The 18,673-nt window shown below is 37.9% G+C and overlaps 1 protein-coding gene across 1 annotated transcript; it reads left to right on the top strand.

Annotated features, from left to right (window-relative positions):
- Nucleotides 1-3,127: 3,127 nt before the first annotated feature.
- Nucleotides 3,128-16,317, top strand: LOC133099951 (olfactory receptor 10V1-like). The gene is given in 3 exon segments (XM_061203777.1): nt 3,128-3,203; nt 15,561-16,121; nt 16,124-16,317. Coding segments are annotated over 3 exon segments (831 nt in total).
- The last annotated feature ends 2,356 nt before the right edge of the window (nt 16,318-18,673 follow it).

The raw sequence follows: 18,673 nt of genomic DNA, 5'->3' as shown, positions 1-18,673 counted from the left end.
GAGGTAGTGTTTGTCAGGTTCTCCAGTGTAAACTTACCCTTTTTTCTCCCTTTCCAAATTGTATTTTTTGGAAGGAAGTCACCACTTAAGTTCACACTTAAGGAATAAGGAGTTATTCTCCCCCAAACTGAGAGGGAAGTATCTACTACTTGGAACTCTACTGTATGGGAGATTTGTCTATTCTCCCCCTTTAATTTTATTCAATTATGTATTTGTATCAGCAACTAATCATGAATATTTATTTTGTTCTTTAGGTCATAATCCATGTACTGCTTTATATTTTTACACTGTGAATATTTTTATTTATTACAGGTAAGAATAGGGGGAAGATAAAAGAAAGGAAGGAATGGAGAAATGGGGAATGGTAGGAAGCAAGAAAAGAGATGAATAATAATGAAGAGACTTCTTGGCTCTGTCTTTTGAGCATACATCAATTTCAGAGAAGAGATGCAGGTCAAAAATTAGACTAAGTGTTCAGGCACTGAGTTCCTCCACCTCTCTTCCGATTTCATCCCATATCCAACATCAGATATAGTATGAGATCTTGAGACCTAACTGTGGAAAAAGACATGCTCCTCTCTTTAAGGATCTTATAGTCCAGAGGGGGTAACAAACATGATAACAAACCACCATGATTTGATGCAACAAAGGCTAAACTGAAACATGCATGAAGTACTATGAGAGGCATGGTGGGGAGTGAATTACAGTCTGGGGTAACCAAGCAAGCCTTCACAGAAGATGTCGTATTGGAGCACATGAGGAAGGATGAGCTGGAGTTTTCTAGGAAAATATTTGGAGAAGCGCACTCCAGAGAGAGAGATTGACATTTGGACTGCTGCGAGGAACTAATAGAATTGCTTAATTTACCATTAGGGGAAAAAGTATATTTATTTTCCCAAGGCATCAAGATTACAAGGAATGAAATAATCAGGATACTAGGGCTTTGTAAGACATGAGAAAGAGGGAAAAGGATATAAACTGTGCAGTCTTATAAATGAGTTGTGTCAGTGCATGAAACAAGAAAATATCTCTGAACTATTGCCCCCAATATTTGAGAACTGGCATACTTTATTTAGATGTGTGCTAAATCTTTGTTTCCAGTTGTTATCAGAGTTCTCTTTGTTAGAGTTAATTTAATACAAATTCAACTTTATTCTTGAGTCAGATAATTATGCCTTAAGGTGACACAGTGCCATCAGAGAATTATAATAACATGCCCACATATATATCCCTAAAGGTTCTAACTCCATTTAATAAGCCTCAGGGTAATGAATCCAGGGAGTGGATAAACACTGAGCTGAAGCCCTGGTCTCCTGACAAATCTCTTGCTCCAGTGTCAACCTTCAAAACTCCAGCTTCCATTTCTGGTTCTTCTCCAAGTTTTGAAACTAATTATTTCTTTTATTTACTTTTTTTTTTTTTTTTTAACACCCATGGCCTTTGGTTATTCCCTTTACCAGCTTCATTCATTAAAATGAGTGAAAACAGGCAATGCTATACTTTCAGATGACTCACCCCTGATCGTCAAAGTAGACACTTTGCATGTGTACAGTACTTTTCCATAAGAAAGGTTCTTCCAAGAATATTATCATTTTTATCCTCTTAACAGAATCACTGTGAAACGGACATTATAATACACATTTGTCAAATTGAGAAATGGAGCTTCAAGACACTTAAGGGATTAGCCCAAGGTCACCCAGCTAGTAAGAGACAGGAGTAGAATACCAACTTAAATGTTCTGATTAAGTCCAGCTCCCATTGAAGGCAGCATACAAGTTCCCAAAATGATGTTTCAGTATATTGTGTGGTTCTAAATATGAAACTCCATGATCTACTCTGTTATTTACATTATGAAAACTTGGATTCCACATTTTAATTGGTCCATTTCCTCTCACCAGAATTGCACAGATTTGCATGAATATCAACCCAGCAGACAGTAAAAAACTCAACCTAATTACTGTAAGCAAATGCTGGCATTTTGCCATCAGTTGTCTGTCATAGATAGAGGACCCTTTAAGATCATCTAACCCAACCTCCTAATTTTTACAAAAAAAAAAAAAAAAGTGGAAAGGACTCTCAGAATGTTACAAGTCTAGTTAATGACAACAACAGACCTAGAACCCAAGCCAACCCGGTCATCAGCCCAGTCCTCTTTCCAACTGACCACATGAAATGAAAGAAGAAGACAATTTCCCACAGCCTGCTGTCTAAAACATGCTATCATGGTTATCAACCTTCAGATTCTAGCTCAGAAATTGGTCTCAGAAATACTAATAATATCTTACAATTGTATGGCAAGTTTCCATTTACAAAATGTTTTCACGTGCACTTGATCCTCAAGACCAAAATGTTCCTAGTTTGCTATTATATTATCCTCATTTGGCAAATGGGGAGTACACCTAGGTTCTGTGAGTTTGAGTGATTTGCCCAAGGTCTTCTGATGGCAAGTATATGCTCTTTCTAGTTTTTTATGCTTCCTTTTCAGTAAACTAGCAATAGGAATATTAGGGAAGATTGCATATCCAAATAGGTAAGCTGCCTTGCCCAGGAATTTAAGTTTATGTCTAAATTTGAATTTGGTATCATTATTTTCATTATAAATATAATCCATAATTATTAAAGAAAGTGTTTAAGGGGATAAAAATGAAAAGTTCTTAAAAATCACATTTATTCCCACTACTAAAGAAAATCTGTTATTAACATTTTGTTAAATTTCCATTTGATCTCTTGTTTAGCATGTTTTTAATGTACCTGTAGTCATACATTATCCTCTTTCACTCAAAGTCATGTTCATTTCGTATGTCATTACAGACCTCTCGTAGACACAGCTTTTGATAATTAAGATTCTATCATGTTCTTAAGAAATTATTTGTTCAAGGGCTTATGGCTAATGCTTTTAAAAAAAAATTACCTCTTAGAGATAGATCCTAAAGTACGTGGTATCTAGGAGTTAAAATAGCCCAACTAGGGGAGCGAAGGGAAATATAGATGAAAGAAGGGAAGCCAGGAGTTGATGACTGCTGAAGCTGAGTGATGGGCACCCAGGGATTCACTGAACTCTTCTTGCCACTTGGGTATTTCGACATTACCCACAATAAAAAGTTTTTTTTAAGGAAAACATCTCACCATGTTGCAGGCAAAAGTGGGGGCATCAGAGGATGATAATGTCCCAGGTCTCAGGCGAGTCCTGGGACGGCCGCCAAGTGTGGATTCTTGGCTTTGCACAGGAAAGAATACAAGAGTGAGCCATAGCAAAGTGAAAGCAGGTTTATTTAGAGAGATATAGATTCCATAGACAGAATGTGGTCCATCTCAGAATGTGAGAGCGGCCCTGGGAGAAACACATTCCCCAGAGAGAGTGTGGGTCATTTCAGAAGGCGAGAGGCCCCGAAATATGGCGTAGTTAGTTTTTATGGGCTAGGTAATTTCATAGGCTAATGAGTGGAAGGAGATTATTCCAACTATTTTGGGGAAGGGGGTGGAGATTTCCAGGAACTGAGTCACCACCCACTTTTTGGCCTTTTATGGTCGTCCTCGGAACTGTCATGACGCCTGTGGGTGTGTCATTTAGCATATGCTGATGTATTACAATGAGCGTATAATGAGGCTCAAGGTCTAGTGGAAGTCGACTTGTCTGCCATCTTGGACCTAGTTGGTTCTAACCAGTTTATGTTTTGTCCTCAATGGCCATGTCACCCTTTTAAGGATTGTGCCCTGCCCCCTTTCTGTCTCAAGCATGTGATTGTAAAAGTGTGCTGTAGATTTAGATTGTCATTCTCAATTCATTACTCTCTCCCTCTGCCACGTAACCTGGCTGTACCCTAAAGGAGGCAGAGTAAATTGGCGGGCTCCATTGACGTCGGTCTTGGTCATGTGACTCTCTCTGACCAATGGAATGTTAGCACACATGATGGAGCACAGATTTCAGACATGCTTGCTTGATTTGACTAATCCCCTTACCTTCCTGTATCACAAAGAGAAAACCATGCCCCAGGAAGCATGACCCTTAGTTTGGTCCCAAAATAAGACATGTGCAGAAGACCTAAACACAGTCTGAAGCCTGAAGCCAAGTCTATCCAACCTTCATCCTGAAGCAGAGCTGCCCAAGCTGGCACACAATCACTTGCACAATTTTTTTAAGTAGATAAATAAATTCATGCTTATAAGTCACTAGGTTTGGGGTTGGTTTGCTATATAACATCTTTGCAGCAATAGCTGATTAACACAGAGTCAAACCATTCTCCCCAAACTAAACATTTTAGGTATTTCCAGTTTTTTAATAATACAAATAGTGGACATGTTTTCGTACATGAAACTGCTCCACTTTTTCTGATCATTAAGTTCAGATATGCTGTTATGATGCTGTTTATGTGGGTAGGTTGAGAAAGTTTTATTTGTGGATATTTTTCTAAAAAGGACAATTATGAAAAGAATTAGAACAAACTCATACTTTGTTCCTTGATGTCAGAAAGACTGTAAATATAATTTTGTTTTCTTTCTTGACATTCAAAAAGATTCTTTCCTCTTTCTCATGGAACTTGCTAAAACTAGCTCATCTGTAATCTTTCTCAAGTTCTGTCTCTTTCTTCCCAAATTCCAAGAACAAAAAAAGTACAGAGGCCTGATTGTGTAGTAGTAGCATCCAATGTTGATGTGGGTAGGCTTCATTGCAAATAAAAGGGCCCTTTATTTTGATTTTCTAGAGATTGATCGATCTTAATGGATATATGTCATAAGTTCAGTTTACAAAAACTGGAACTGAATCAGTGAATCCCACCTAGATCCATTTTTCACCTGGAAAGTTCAGGAATATGTGGCTAACTGCTAAATGGGCCAAAAGGTATTATAGTATCTATGGGCAATGGAACCCAGTGTCCAATGTTGCAACAACTTGTGAATAATTCTTTGGAGAGAAAGTCTGTGACCTCCTCTGAGTCATCACTCTGCTGAGAATTCTAATTGTTCTCATGAAAATTCCAACTATGTTTTATTACTGTATCTAAAATAAGGAGGGAGTAGAGTAGGGAGAGGGGAAGGAGAAGAGAGAAGGGAAAGAGGAAGAGGGAGGGGAAGGAGATAAAGAGGAGTTGTTCCTGGAGGTCAGGGAAATTATATATATTCTTTCAATACTGAATACAATAGTTGCTAGAGAAGAAGGAAGAGAATGAGGAGTGAAGATGGGGGGGTGGGGGAGGAGGAGGAGATGAAGGAAAAAAAGGCAAAGTTGAAGAAGGAGCTGTTCCTGGAGGTTAGAGTTAGGGTTAGGGACCAAACTGTGCGTGTGCGTGTGTGTAATATCGAACACATAATTGCTAGACAAAAAATGTTAAATCACAGAGGAATCTGTCTGGCTTCTCACTTATTCCAATTAATAATATGCACCTGGAACCAAGCTGGTTCCTCTGCAACGCTACTTTACAACAGTGATCCTCAAAGTGCAGTTGCCAAGGCCAGGAGCTTCCACATCACCTGGGAACCTGTTACAAATGCAAATTCTCAGGCCCTCCCTCAGACCTACTTAATCAGAAACTGGAGAAGGTGGGGTCCAGCAACCTGAGTTTTAACAAGATTTCCATGTGATTCTGATACATAATAAAGTTTAACATCCACTGCTCTAGAAAGTGGCCCAGCTGGGACATGATCAACATTCACAGCTATCCCCAAATTTTTACCATCTGTTCCCCATCCTCATTCTCTTCCGGGAGACTAGGGTTGGCATGGTTACTATCACCACAAGTCTCAGTAATTTCTCTGGTTATTAGAGTCAAAGCGTGGGAAATTCTCTTTCCACCACTACCCCTCTACATTGCGGTTTCAACGTCAGTTCCATTTTCAGCAATAAGTGATATTTCAAAACGAAAATGTGATATTCAGATACGCTCCACATGTGTTCCACCCAGTGGCCAATCTGGCACCTGAAAAGCGATTTATCTGTTAGTTCAGTTCTCAAAGTCTTTAGTATGCTGTTTGGAATCATTTCCACTAGTATGTGGCTCAGGGGTGAGCCCAGGAGTTCATCAACAACCTTATCAGGTCATTTTCCTAAGTTCCTCCCTCTCCAAAATCTCCCTGGTACTTTCCAGTTCCCTAAGGTTCTCCTATTTGGGTCAGAAAGCTGAGGCTTTATTTACCCTATGCTGAAGGGAGTTTCCCTTGACAGCACCCAAGTCTAAGTCCAAGCAGCAGGAAGACGGGAGAGGAGAAATCGACAGGGATTCACCTACCTTCTAGGACAACAGGGCCTTTGATTGGAGAAGGAAGTACCCTCCCTCAGAGTTCTAGGTGCCTTTGGTTCCCACTGCTGCCATTGTCACCACCAGCAGCTCCCTTCTCACTCTTCAAGTCTGCACCAGATGGTTTCTCTTGGAGCCCTGTCTATCCTTGTCAAAACTCACTTCTGGGTTTCAGGCTGCCTTGAGTTCAGGCCAAGGAATACTGGAGAGGGAACAAAATGGGGTAAACCAGCCACCAGTTGAGTAGTACTTAATTCTGGTCTTCTGCCCCAAACTGCCTGCAACTATTTGCTTTTCAGAGTCCCCAAATGGCTGCTCCTTGCTTTTTGTCCAAGTTTTATAGCCGCATTCAGTGGGAGGGACAGGGTAGATGATGCTTACTTTCTTTCGCCCAGAACCAGAACCAATCTAGACATTCCTTTTTTATTGAACTAAAAGCTATCTCTCCGTAATTTCTTATTTTTAGTTTTTGTCTTATATCCTGGGGTCTCACAAAATAAAGCTTACTTTTCTTCCCCCCCAAAATCCCTATATCTTCAAGTTTCCTCTTCTCAAAGCTAAAATTAAAAGTGTAATGGTTTTATAAAGCTTAGATTTCTTATTTTAGGGTAAATAAAGTCAAACCACAGATGCACTTGGTAGGTACAATTTGTGGGGTATCCAACTTCAGTTGCTTTTTTGATCTCCATTTGAAATTGAAAAGTAGACATTGCACAAAGTTTCTTTTCTATCATAAGATATATCAGGATTGGCAGATCTCCTGCATCTGGAGATAACCTCTGTCCCCCCCACCTGCCCACCGCAAATCTGCTTCTTATCTTGGTTTCAAGATGAACCCCAAGAACATCCACTGTGGTCTCAGTCTTACTCCACATAAGTTCTGCAGCAGCTCTGGTCTCTGGTTCCTGGTCTTCTGGAGAAAAAGATAGTTTTCATTCTTTATGGATTTTGGCAACTCTCTATTGACCTTATATTGACTTTTCTCTCTATTGAAAGCTTCAATGGCTCTGAGCTCAAGAAAATCCAGTTCAGAACCCTGATTTGTTCAATTTGCCTGAAACATATGTACTAACTGGTTTCTTTTTTTTAAGTTGTTCTAATTTTTACAGTAATTTGACATGTTCATCTTTGGCTCTTCTGCAGCATCTACACCTAACCTGCCTAGGTTTTCTGTTGTTTCTTATGCTCTCATTAACTGATGCCATTTTCCCATGAAGTTTACTTCTTTTAAAATCTCTCCTCTCACTAAGAGCAGTCCCCAATTTTTTCTGTTTCAAAGTTCTGCTCCTTTGGGGGACAGTTCCTCTAGGTTCCTGTTTATTGTCTCCACTTCTCAGGTCAATTGCATACTTAAACGCCTATATATCATCTAGCACAAAGAAGATACTCAAAACAAATATTTGTTGAACAAAAACCTACTGTGAGTCTCATGAAGGATCAAGGCTTTCCAGTCTAAAGTAGTTCTTCCCATATCATTAGACCTTCTTTGATGTCTCATTATTTATATGCCCAAGAAGATTGATTTAAACTAACTCAACAAATATCCACTAACTACATGTGTAGAATTAAAAAAAAAGCTCACCATTGTGTTTGACTTTAATCAGACATGTAGTCTAATAATTTTTAAGTACATAATATTACCTATAATATGAGACAGAATGCCATAAGAAAGGTTTATATAAGTTTAAAGAAAAGCCTGTTCCTGATTATGCTATTAGGAACGACTTTATGGAGAAAACACCTCTTTAAGAATGTTAGGATAGGTTGGAGTTTGACAGGAAGTGACCATGGGGTATGTTCTAGTGGGGTGGAATAATGAGATGAACAAAGGCATGGAGGTGGGAAAGAATAGGACCAACGTAGGAAATAGCTTGATTAGCATGCACAGCAAAATTGGAATTCTACTGGGAAATCTAATGGAATTTAAGACGCAAGAAAAGAATTTATAAAGCGTCCTGAATGGCAAGTAGGGATTTTGTTTTTAAACAATAGGATAACAGTGAGCCACAAAGCAGAAAAATAACCTAAACAATTAATATTTAATACATGAGTCAGAATATGGAGAGATTTTATAATTGGATAATAAAAGGTACTACTTACTGAGGACTTACATATAATAGACATTGTACTGGATGCATTGAGTTTTTTTTCTTTTTTGTCTGCCAAAAAGAGCTTACTCCAAATAAAAATAATTTGAGTGGATGCAATATATGACAACTGTACAAATTTGAATGGAATACATAATAGATTGAAATAGAAGATCCTCTACAAGTAGACAACATAGCAAAACTCTCTTTGATACCACTGAACTTTTATATCCACCAAGAGCTATAACAACTATTTTTCAATTCCAACAAAATCCTGGAAACTACTGAAGACACATTTACCAAATATAAATTCAGAGCTATTGTCAAATACATAATAGAAAATGTGAGTTTGCTGCCATGTTTCTAAAAACACAGTAAAGGCAATATACAATGCTCTTTAGAAAATTGCTGATGATATAAATAAGAATACAGTTTCCAGAATGCAAGCCAAAGATATACCTTAGAAAATATCTACTTTTAAATTTACTTTCCCAAGTTATAATTTGACATAATATTTTATGTATATTAATCTTTTAGGCAATATGAGGCAGGCACTAAAATTCATGATACATAATGCTCTTGGAAGCAACTGAAAGGACAAAATAAGTTCTTTCAAAACAAACAAACCAGCGATATTACAAAAAAAATACATCACACACACACAGGTGTATATATATATATATATATATATATATGTATATATATATTTGATGCCCAGTAAATTTTCAGAGACTCTGAACCTTATGCCAACTTTGCCAATGTAGAAAAGTAAAAGAAAAAAAAAGAGCAAACTCATTTCAACTGTGAATTGTGAATCCCACAATCAGTTAATCTCTTATCTAAAATGTAGTGTCACATCAGTTTATTGTTTTTCTCTATTGGATACAGCAATATTATTTTTCAAAGAAAGATTTATACTACTAGGAAAACTTTGTGGCCTTTTCAGTATCCTAGTTGACTTGCGTAATTTAAAGAATTATGAAAAAGTAAACCACTGTACTCATATATAAAAATTTATGATTGAAATTGAATGATGAACACAATAAAGAATGTGATGCTGAAGTAAACTCAGTATATGAGGAATTAGAACCTTAAATACTTTTCTAAACTCTGGTATAAATTTTGTTTTAACAGTGCAATAAATTTACTGTAATAACTTACTAGACACCTTTCCAAATGCTACATAGTTCTCAGGATTTTTTAACTCTCGTGTTTAACTTTGTCAATGCCAGTTGCTAGTGGAGAGCATAGCTTCTCAAATTTAATATTTATTAAAAATTTAAGGTCTACAATGGCACAAGAAAGAAGACTGTCAAATCTTGACAGAAGACTGTCAAATCTTGACAGAAGACTGTCAACGTCTATAAAAAATGAGATAGAACCAGTAAGCACTGAAATAATCATAAAAATTTCATCTCCATGAAAGCAAGATGTGTATTTTATAAGAAAGTATTATATCCTAGTTATTTGAGTAGTATTTATTGTAATTAAAAATTCAATTTTTCTGGACTTCCCTGGCGGTCCAGTGGTTAAGACTCCACGCTTCCACTGCAGGGGGCGCGGGTTCCATCCATGGTCAGGGAACAAAGATCCCACATGCTGCGCGGTGTGGCAAAAAAAAAATTCAATTTTTTTATTATTTATGTTCAATGATTGTGATCTGCATACTTTATACAGAAGGAGTTCATGTTTGTTCTAATTGTATTGAAAAACAAATAATTTGCTAGTTTAATTTTTTAACTTGAAAAAGAAGCATCTTTTTCTAATTCAAAGATGCTTTATAAGCCAAGCAACCTTGAAAATGATCCTCTTCTAGGGGTTATATGACCAAGAGAAACATGTAATGAAAAAGAAAGTTTTATTTGAAAGAACTTTTAATAAAATTAAACCTATAGGGTTTAATATCAATAACAAGTAGTAACAATCATCATAGCCACAGTAATACAAATTAAAGGCAGCTTAATATAATAAAAGAAAAAGGACTTCAAGTTATGAAATCTGGATTTCAGTCCTGTCTCAAGCATCGTACATTACTTAGCCTGGGTGAGCTTCTATTAATTCATGTGTAAAACAGGAATGATAACCTCAACTTCACAAGATAGTGTTTAGAATAAAAACGTAATGCAAGAGAACCTGGAAAACATTGCATATTGTGAAATATGCATATTTTACATATACTTTATATTATTTTTAAATGAGTATTTTTTTTAATCCACAAGAATTTGTTCACCTTTTTTTCCTCCAACTTACTCCTTTTATAATAAATTTTCGAGTCCCTTGAAAATAATGGTGGCATCCCGCTGTGGTGATGCTGATATCAAACCAATTTTTGAGGGAAGAAACAGTAATGATTTCAGAAGTTGAAAGACATACCCTAGAGTTGTGTCTACATAACTTAAGAATATCTGAAAAGCAATGAGATATTCTGTTCATCCAAAATTTTGCCTTCGTCACATAAAATTTCAAAGGGCTTGCATCAAAATAATCAGGTGTTTGACCCAGTCTCTCAACCCTCTAGGTAATTAGATATTGTATTATTTAATTTTTTTTTAATAAAAATGACAGATGATTCTGGTTGTTGCCTTCTGGCTTAATGACACTATCAGACTATAACACCCTAGGAACTATTTTTTTATAGCTTTTTCATTTTTTTTAAATTTTATTGGAGTATAGGTGATTTACAATGTTGTGTTAGTTTCAGGTGTACCTAGGAACTACTTTTAAAAACAATAAGGGGGATGACATCATCAAGGCAAAGTACCAAAGAAAAGTAAGTCAACTAGGCTCTTTAAAAGCTACTAAACAGGGCTTCCCTGGTGGCGCAGTGGTTGAGGGTCTGTCTGCTAATGCAGGGGACACGGGTTCGAGCCATGGTCTGGGAGGATCCCACATGCCGCAGAGCAACTAGGCCCGTGAGCCACAACTACTGAGCCTGCGCGTCTGGAGCCTGTGCTCCTCAACAACATAGGCCGCGATGGTGAGAGGCCCACGCACCGCGATGGAGAGTGGCCCCCGCTTGCCGCAACTAGAGAAAGCCCTCGCACAGAAACCAAGACTCAACACAGCCAAAAATAAATATAAAAATAAATAAATAAATAAAATATTTTTTTAAAAAAAAGCTACTAAACAGTGACTAATAAAGGCTTTTTGCTTTTCCTGCTTTGAATTTCTAAGGGCTATCAATCACTGTTGGAGAGGTAAATTTATTTGTGGACTGTGAAACACTTTCAGTGACCAGGCTCTGAAGGGGGAATGCCTCACTCCAACTAAATCAGAGCAAGATGCAAAACTGCTGAAGAGGTGCTTTGCCTGAACAGAAATTCCTGAAGGTGAGCCTGACTTCTGAGCTGGAGCAGCAGTGACAAGGTGTATGCCACAACCTGGCACTTGTCTGTGGGCAGGGATCTAGGGACATCTGCGAGATTAGTGCCAAAGATCCCTGCAGGAGTTGTAAGGGCTTGAGGACTGAGGGAAATCGTTAGAAATTATGCTTGGATTAGAAGATAGGTGCATCCTTCTAGATGAAAGTAAGTTCTCAGCCAAACCCAGCATCTCTTGTAGCTGCCTTTTATGGTGTCAGATTCCTTACCTGTGTGCTTAAGATTCAACTATGAAGATACAGATTATAGTAAAGATACAGATTATACCATTCAGAGTCCTTTATAATAACAAAATGATCCTAATTATTCCTTAGAAAAATAAAAATTATGTCTTTCTCTGGTTTATGTAATATTTTCAAAAATCTGGAAGACTGGCAGCACCACAGAATTTTGACCTAAGTTTTTTTTTTTTAATTTATTTATTTTTGGCTGCGTTGGGTCTTTGTTGCTGTGCGTGGGCTTTTTCTAGTTGTGTCGAGCAGGGGCTACTCTTCGTTGTGGGCTTCTCATTTCGGTGGCTTCTCTTGTTGCAGAGCACAGGCTCTAGGCGCACGGGCTTCAGTAGTTGTGGCATTCGGGCTCAGTAGTTGTGGCTCGCGGGTCCTAGAGCGCAGGCTCAGTAGTTGTGGCGCACGGGCTTAGTTGCTCCGCGGCATGTGGGATCTTCCTGGACCAGGGATTGAACCCATGTTCCCTGCATTGGCAGGTGGATTCTTAACCACTGTGCCACCGGGGAAGCCCACCCATGTAATTTTTATTTGAATCAGTAGTATTTTTAGAGTAGCCCCAACCATAGACATCTTGTAGATTCAGGGAATTAGCTAGAAATTCTGGGTGGAATTCTATTTATTTTTTCCTCTAGTATCATTAAGGTCATGCTTCCATGTATATGACAGCCATGCCCTGGGAAAAGCCATTCACCAGTTTGTCCTGCATTCCCTGGGAGTTTTCAATGACAAGATCACAGATGGTTCATGGTCCTGTGACAAAAATCAAGCCAAGATTTATGTAATCATTGCTACGTACAAGGTAGATCTAAATGCTAGCCTCTTCCACCTTTAAATCCCTGCAAGATAATGAGTCAAGTTAATTACACTTCCTGTACGCCAGCCACAAGATGGAGGTATTAATAGCTATCCTCCTACCTGATGAACATTTTAACAAAATTAAATAAGCTAGTGGAACATAAATATGTTGACAAAGTATAAAGCGGTCTTTGACAAATTGTCACTGAGTTGCTGGAAGACATCTAGTCATTCACCGAGGTTTACGCCAGGTTTACGTCACTCTCTCCCCCCAAATGCACAGTGCTCTAAAATGTTCCCTCTTTCCAGGGCCTGAAAAAGAAGCTGAATTGATTCTGGCAAATAAGATCAGGTAAGGTGCTGTTGACCAATACAACGGTATCATATCTGACCCTCTTAATGTACACCCCACCCCCATCCATCTTAGCTCACATTCTTATTTTAGCTGGGTAAATTTTCTTTTTACCAGGGAAAAAATTAATTTTATGAATGAGAGTCTTTACAAAGCCTTTAGAATCCTACCCCTCAGGTAAATGTCTAAACTTCCTTCCTGTGAGAATGACCCTGACCCAGGTCCAAGCAGTAATGAACAAAACACATGAGAGTTTGGATGACTTGTTATGTGATGATTTCTGAGTGGGAGGAAGGTTTATCTGTGTGACAAAGCACCTGAAACAAGACCCTTGTTGTTTTAAATTCTCTAGTTTCCCTTTGAGAGTCTATTCTAGCCTAATATACTCCCAGTAGTCTAGAAAATGCCGTACATTTAGTGTTCAGTCCCTTTTAGTGGTGCAGCCCAGAGCAGGGCAGTGCCCAGACCAGAAATGCACATCAGCCTGATCTCCTTCAAGCAGAGATTCAGGGAGATGGAGAGGGAAGATAGTTTCCTCATACAGGAAAACAGTTGGAGCTTTGAGCACTAAATTATTTAAAGTCAAACTAATGAGTGCTAATAAGATGGGCACATTTTTAGTGACCATATTTTCTAAACACAAAGGAATTAAGCTGTAGCAGGCTTGTAAAAGGAAGGTTTTCCATCCATGAACACTAGGTCACACTTTACAAGACCGTGTGCTCTGCCTAAATAAAAACCTACCCAGGCCGTGAAAAAGACATGAATTACTTATGCATTCAACAAACATTTATTGGTCACCATAGTAAGCATTAGGCGGGGAGGAACAAGATACAGTCCTTATCCTTCAGGAGATTATATATCTAGGAGAAATAAGACATATAAAAAACAAATTATCATAAAAATAGAATGAGTTTGTTTTAGAAAGGTGTACAAGACATTGTACTTGATTTACCATCTAGAAGAATGTGGGCATTGTCCAGTTGTGATGGGGAGAAGAATTTTTAGAAACTCCCCAAAGCTAGAAGTCTATATTGGTGCTGTTTCCGAAACTGCTGTACTTTGCTTGACTCTTGGTGAGAAGCATAAAGAAAGTTTATAAAAGCTATGGGAGTGTTATGCCTATAGTTAAGGGCCAATGTACTAGAAGGCTCAGAGCTTTCTCTGCAACCACAAAACAATAATGAAGCCATCATGCTCAGTGCTGCTGAATTGGCACAAGCTGACCTCTTTTTCTCTCTAGGAAAATAATCCTTCAGAGAAAAATGAAGCATCTTTTATACGGGATAATATGACCCTGATGTATATTATAGGTCTTGGAATCAAGATCATTACGACCTTATATTTGATGGCCAGTATATTAATGCTAGGCAATGTATACGTTTAAAGGCTCAGGGTTTTTAGCTCAGCTTGTCCTTGCAAAACAAAAATGAAGTCAAAATCCTGAGCTCAATTGCCACATGGGGCAAATTAACTTGACTCTTATTCATAGTGATAGACTTTATAGTTAACCTCAGCCAACTCTCTTGAAAATGTGAGCTGACCAACACAAGCAAAGATAGAGAGTGGCCTGCCCAGCATAAATTCATCTTCAAAATTATTAAAGCTTTTTGAACTTCCCTGGTGGCGTAGTGGTTAAGAATCCACCTGCCAATGCAGGGGATACGGGTTAGATCCCTGGTCCGGGAAGATCCCACATGCTGTGGAACAACTAAGCCTGTGCACCACAACTACTGAGTCTGTGCTCTGGAGCCCGCGAGCTACAACTACTGAAGCCCGCACACCTAGAGCCCATGTTCCACAACAAGAGAAGCCACCGCAATGAGAAGCCCGTACACCACAACGAAGAGTAGCCCCTGCTCGCCGCAACTAGAGAAAGCCCATGTGCAGCAACGAAGACCCAACGCAGCCAAAAATAAATAAATAAATATTTTAAAAATTATTAAAGCTTTAGGATAAATTAGGAGTTTGGGGTTAAAATATACACACTACTATATATAAAATAGATGACCAACAAGGACTTACTGTATAGCACAGGGAACTATACTCAATATCTTATAATAACCTATAATATAATGGAAGAGAATGTAAAAGAAGAATATATAGATATAGAGAGATATATATAGAGATACATCTATATATATCTGAATCACTTTGTTGTACACCTAACACAACACTGAAAATCAACTATATTTGAATAAAATTTTTTTTAAATTATTAAAGCTTTAGGTGCTGAAACAGTATCATCACCATCATCCTAAAGCACACAGCACTTTCTTTCCTAATATATTTCTTTCTTTTGTCCTAGAAAACCCAATGTGCCACTTTTATGGGGGTTGAAAACCAAACCATAGAGATCCAGTTCCACTTTCACCCATTTTCACCCATCCTGGAGGTGCAAATGTTAATTTCTGTGGCTTTCTTGCTAATATATATTGGAAGTCTCATTGGTAACACCACCATCTTTCTCACTGTCTGAGCAGAGCATTTGCTCCACACACCCATGTATTTCTTTCTGGCTAATCTGGCAGTTCTGGAGACCTTTTACTCTTCCACTGTTGCCCCTCTGGCTTTGGTCAGCTTCCTGACCTTGGGGAGAATACTCATCTCTTTCACTGGCTGTGGCACACAGATGTTCTTCTTTGTCTTTCTGGGCAGTGCTGACTGCATCCTCTTGGGGATCATGGCTTATGATCGGCTTGTAGCTATCCAGGATCCCTTCTGTTACTCCTTCCTCATGAGATGGCAGCTGTGCACCCAGCTGGCTATGGGAGCCCTGGTCCTTGGTTTCATTCCAGCCTTACAACTGACAATTCTCATTTTCCTTCTGCCATTTTGTGGCCACAGTAGAATCCCTCACTTCTATTGTGATGTATTCCCGATCTTGCGGTTGGCATGTGGAGATACTCGAATGCAAGAAGCCATGATCTTCATTGTCAGTGTCATCATCCTTACCCTTCCCTTTTCCCTGATCTCCATCTCATACATCTTCATCGTGGCTGCCATCCTGAAGATCTACTCAGCAGAGGGACGGCACAAGACCTTCTCCACCTGCTCTTCTCATCTGACTGTGGTTCTCCTCCAATACAGCTGCTGCAGCCTTATCTATTTACGCCCCAGCTCCAGCTACAACCCAGAAATGGGCCGGATGGTGTCTGTTGTCTACATCTTTGTCACCCCTGTCTTGAATCCCTTGATCTACAGTATAAGAAACAAGGAGCTGAAAGATGCACTGAATAAGGTAATGAAGAGACATTTACGGAAGTAGGAAACGTGGGAGTTTCTGGGCTCATGTAAATGGCAGGAAATAATTCTTCAGAAAATGATAAACTCAGGGATTAGATGACATAAACATTTGGGGAACTGGATTTACTACTTACTTTCCTTTACTACTAGGAAATAGAATAGTTCCTATATCTAGCTCCCAAGTATAGTGTAAGCTCCTGAAAGTAAGATAGTATCATTTAAAATAAGAGTAGGGGAATTCCCTGGCGGTCCAGTGGTTAGGACTCAGTGCTTTCACTGCTGAGGGCCCGGGTTCAATCTAAGATCCCTCAAGCCACGTGGTGCGGCTAAAAAAAATAATAAGAGAGAGTAAACTCTTGATGGGCAGGTATTTCTGTTTTGTTCACTGATCCATCCCCAGGGCCTAAAACAGTGCCTAGCTAAACACTCAATATATATTTATTGAATTAATGAATTCATTCAAGTGATGGCAAATAATGTCTCTATTTCTTTGTATCTCCCCACAGTGTTATTCAGAGATTTGCATATACTGGGTATTCAATAAATATTTGTGGAGTCACTAAAAGAGATTCCCTCTAAGAGCAATAATGATTCTTCAAGTTTCCACTCATAAACTCTTATTTTTCTCCTTTCTATTGACTGAGTCTTGGGAAATGTTTATTGTGAGACCAATCAGTGTTGAGAAGTTGTAAAAATATAATACATAAATATCTGGTATGTATTGTAATTTTAAAAAGTGTAAATGGTAACTTTAAAATTAGAAACAATATCTCCATTCCACTTTCTTCTCATTACAAATGGGAAATCTCAAGAAGGGGATGAAGGGACCAATGGTTGTTTGGGAGAACTGATATGAGACCTTCCTTTCTCCATTCTTGCCAATCTGTCTTCTTATAGTTCTACTTTTAAAATAACATTTTTCCATTTTTAAATATAGTGACATCTATTTTAGAAAAACTGGAAAACATAAAAGTAGACAGAAAAAAAATTAAAAATCATTTCTAACCCCACCAATTAAAACAAACCTCAGGTAATATTTGGGTACTTTATACATTACATATATTATATTATGAGGAGCTTTTATACCCTGCTTCATTCTGTAACTTGTAACACAAACATCTGCCATGCTGAAGTAGCCTTCTAAAACATGGCTCTCATAACATATCTATTTATTTTTATTGGCATTTAGATGGCTACCAATTCTTCACTATTCTAAGTATCACTGTGATAAACAGCCTTATATTGTGCGTAATAAATTGTGCGTAACTCTGATTACTTCCTTAAGGTTAAAATATTTTAACCCCCTACTTACACATCACCAAATTGCATTCCAGAAAGACTACTAATTTGTACTCCCACAGACTATTCACAAAAGTACTGGCCTTATAATTTTACGGTCAACACTGGACTGGTTTCCTTCATTCCTTCCTTCCTTCCTTCCCTCTCTTCTTTCCTCCTTCCCTCCTTCCCTCTTTCCTTCTCTTTCTTTTTCTCTCTTATTATTTGTCAACTTGATGGTTTTACAATAGCAACTATCTAGTTTACATTTGTTTATGAATTGATCTTTTTATATATTTATAGCCATTTAAATTTTTGTGAGTTTTTCTAAGATTCTTAAAGAATTTTAAGATTTATTTTTAAGTCTTTGTATTCTATATCAACACTTTATCATATGTGTGGAAAATATTTCAAAATTTTGTTAATGCTTATATATATACATATATATATATATAGATTTATTATTATGGAGTTCAGTATTCAAATTTTGCTTTGTGATTTTTCCATTTTTATAGTAAATCCTGAAATTATACAAATGTTCACTCATATTTTGTTCTTGCTGCCTTTTGTTTAAAATTTCACATGGAACTTATTATTCCGTCGTGTGCTGTGTATTTATTCTGCTTTACACTGTGCATTAACTTTTCTCCCCAAATAAGTAACCAGTTGCTTTAGCATAATTTTCAGACCCTTTATCCACAGAATTGAGATGTCATCTTTATCACATACTAAACGCATGTTTATGCTAAGTTCTTGGCTGTTTACTCTGTTCCATAAATCAGTCTGTATATTCCTGCACCAATATCACCTTATTTGCATCACTGGTATTTTATAATCATTTACATCATAATATTAGAATCTGTTTATCTTTCCAGAAAAGTACCATGGTTAAAAGGTCTGGAGTTTGCCTTCACATAGGCTGTGGTGGTTTTAAAATATATCCATAAATTCATAATATATCTCCCTTTACAAGGTGGGGCTTAATCCTGCTCTCTTTGAGTGTGGGCTGTACTCACTAACTTATTTCTAGCAAATACAATGTGGCAGAAATGATGACATATGACTTCTGAGG

The sequence above is a fragment of the Eubalaena glacialis genome, chromosome 10 (assembly GCF_028564815.1).
Source record: "Eubalaena glacialis isolate mEubGla1 chromosome 10, mEubGla1.1.hap2.+ XY, whole genome shotgun sequence".
NCBI lineage: Eukaryota > Metazoa > Chordata > Mammalia > Artiodactyla > Balaenidae > Eubalaena > Eubalaena glacialis.
The sequence above is the reverse complement of the archived record's forward strand: the minus strand, read 5'-3'. Positions and strand labels throughout refer to the sequence as shown.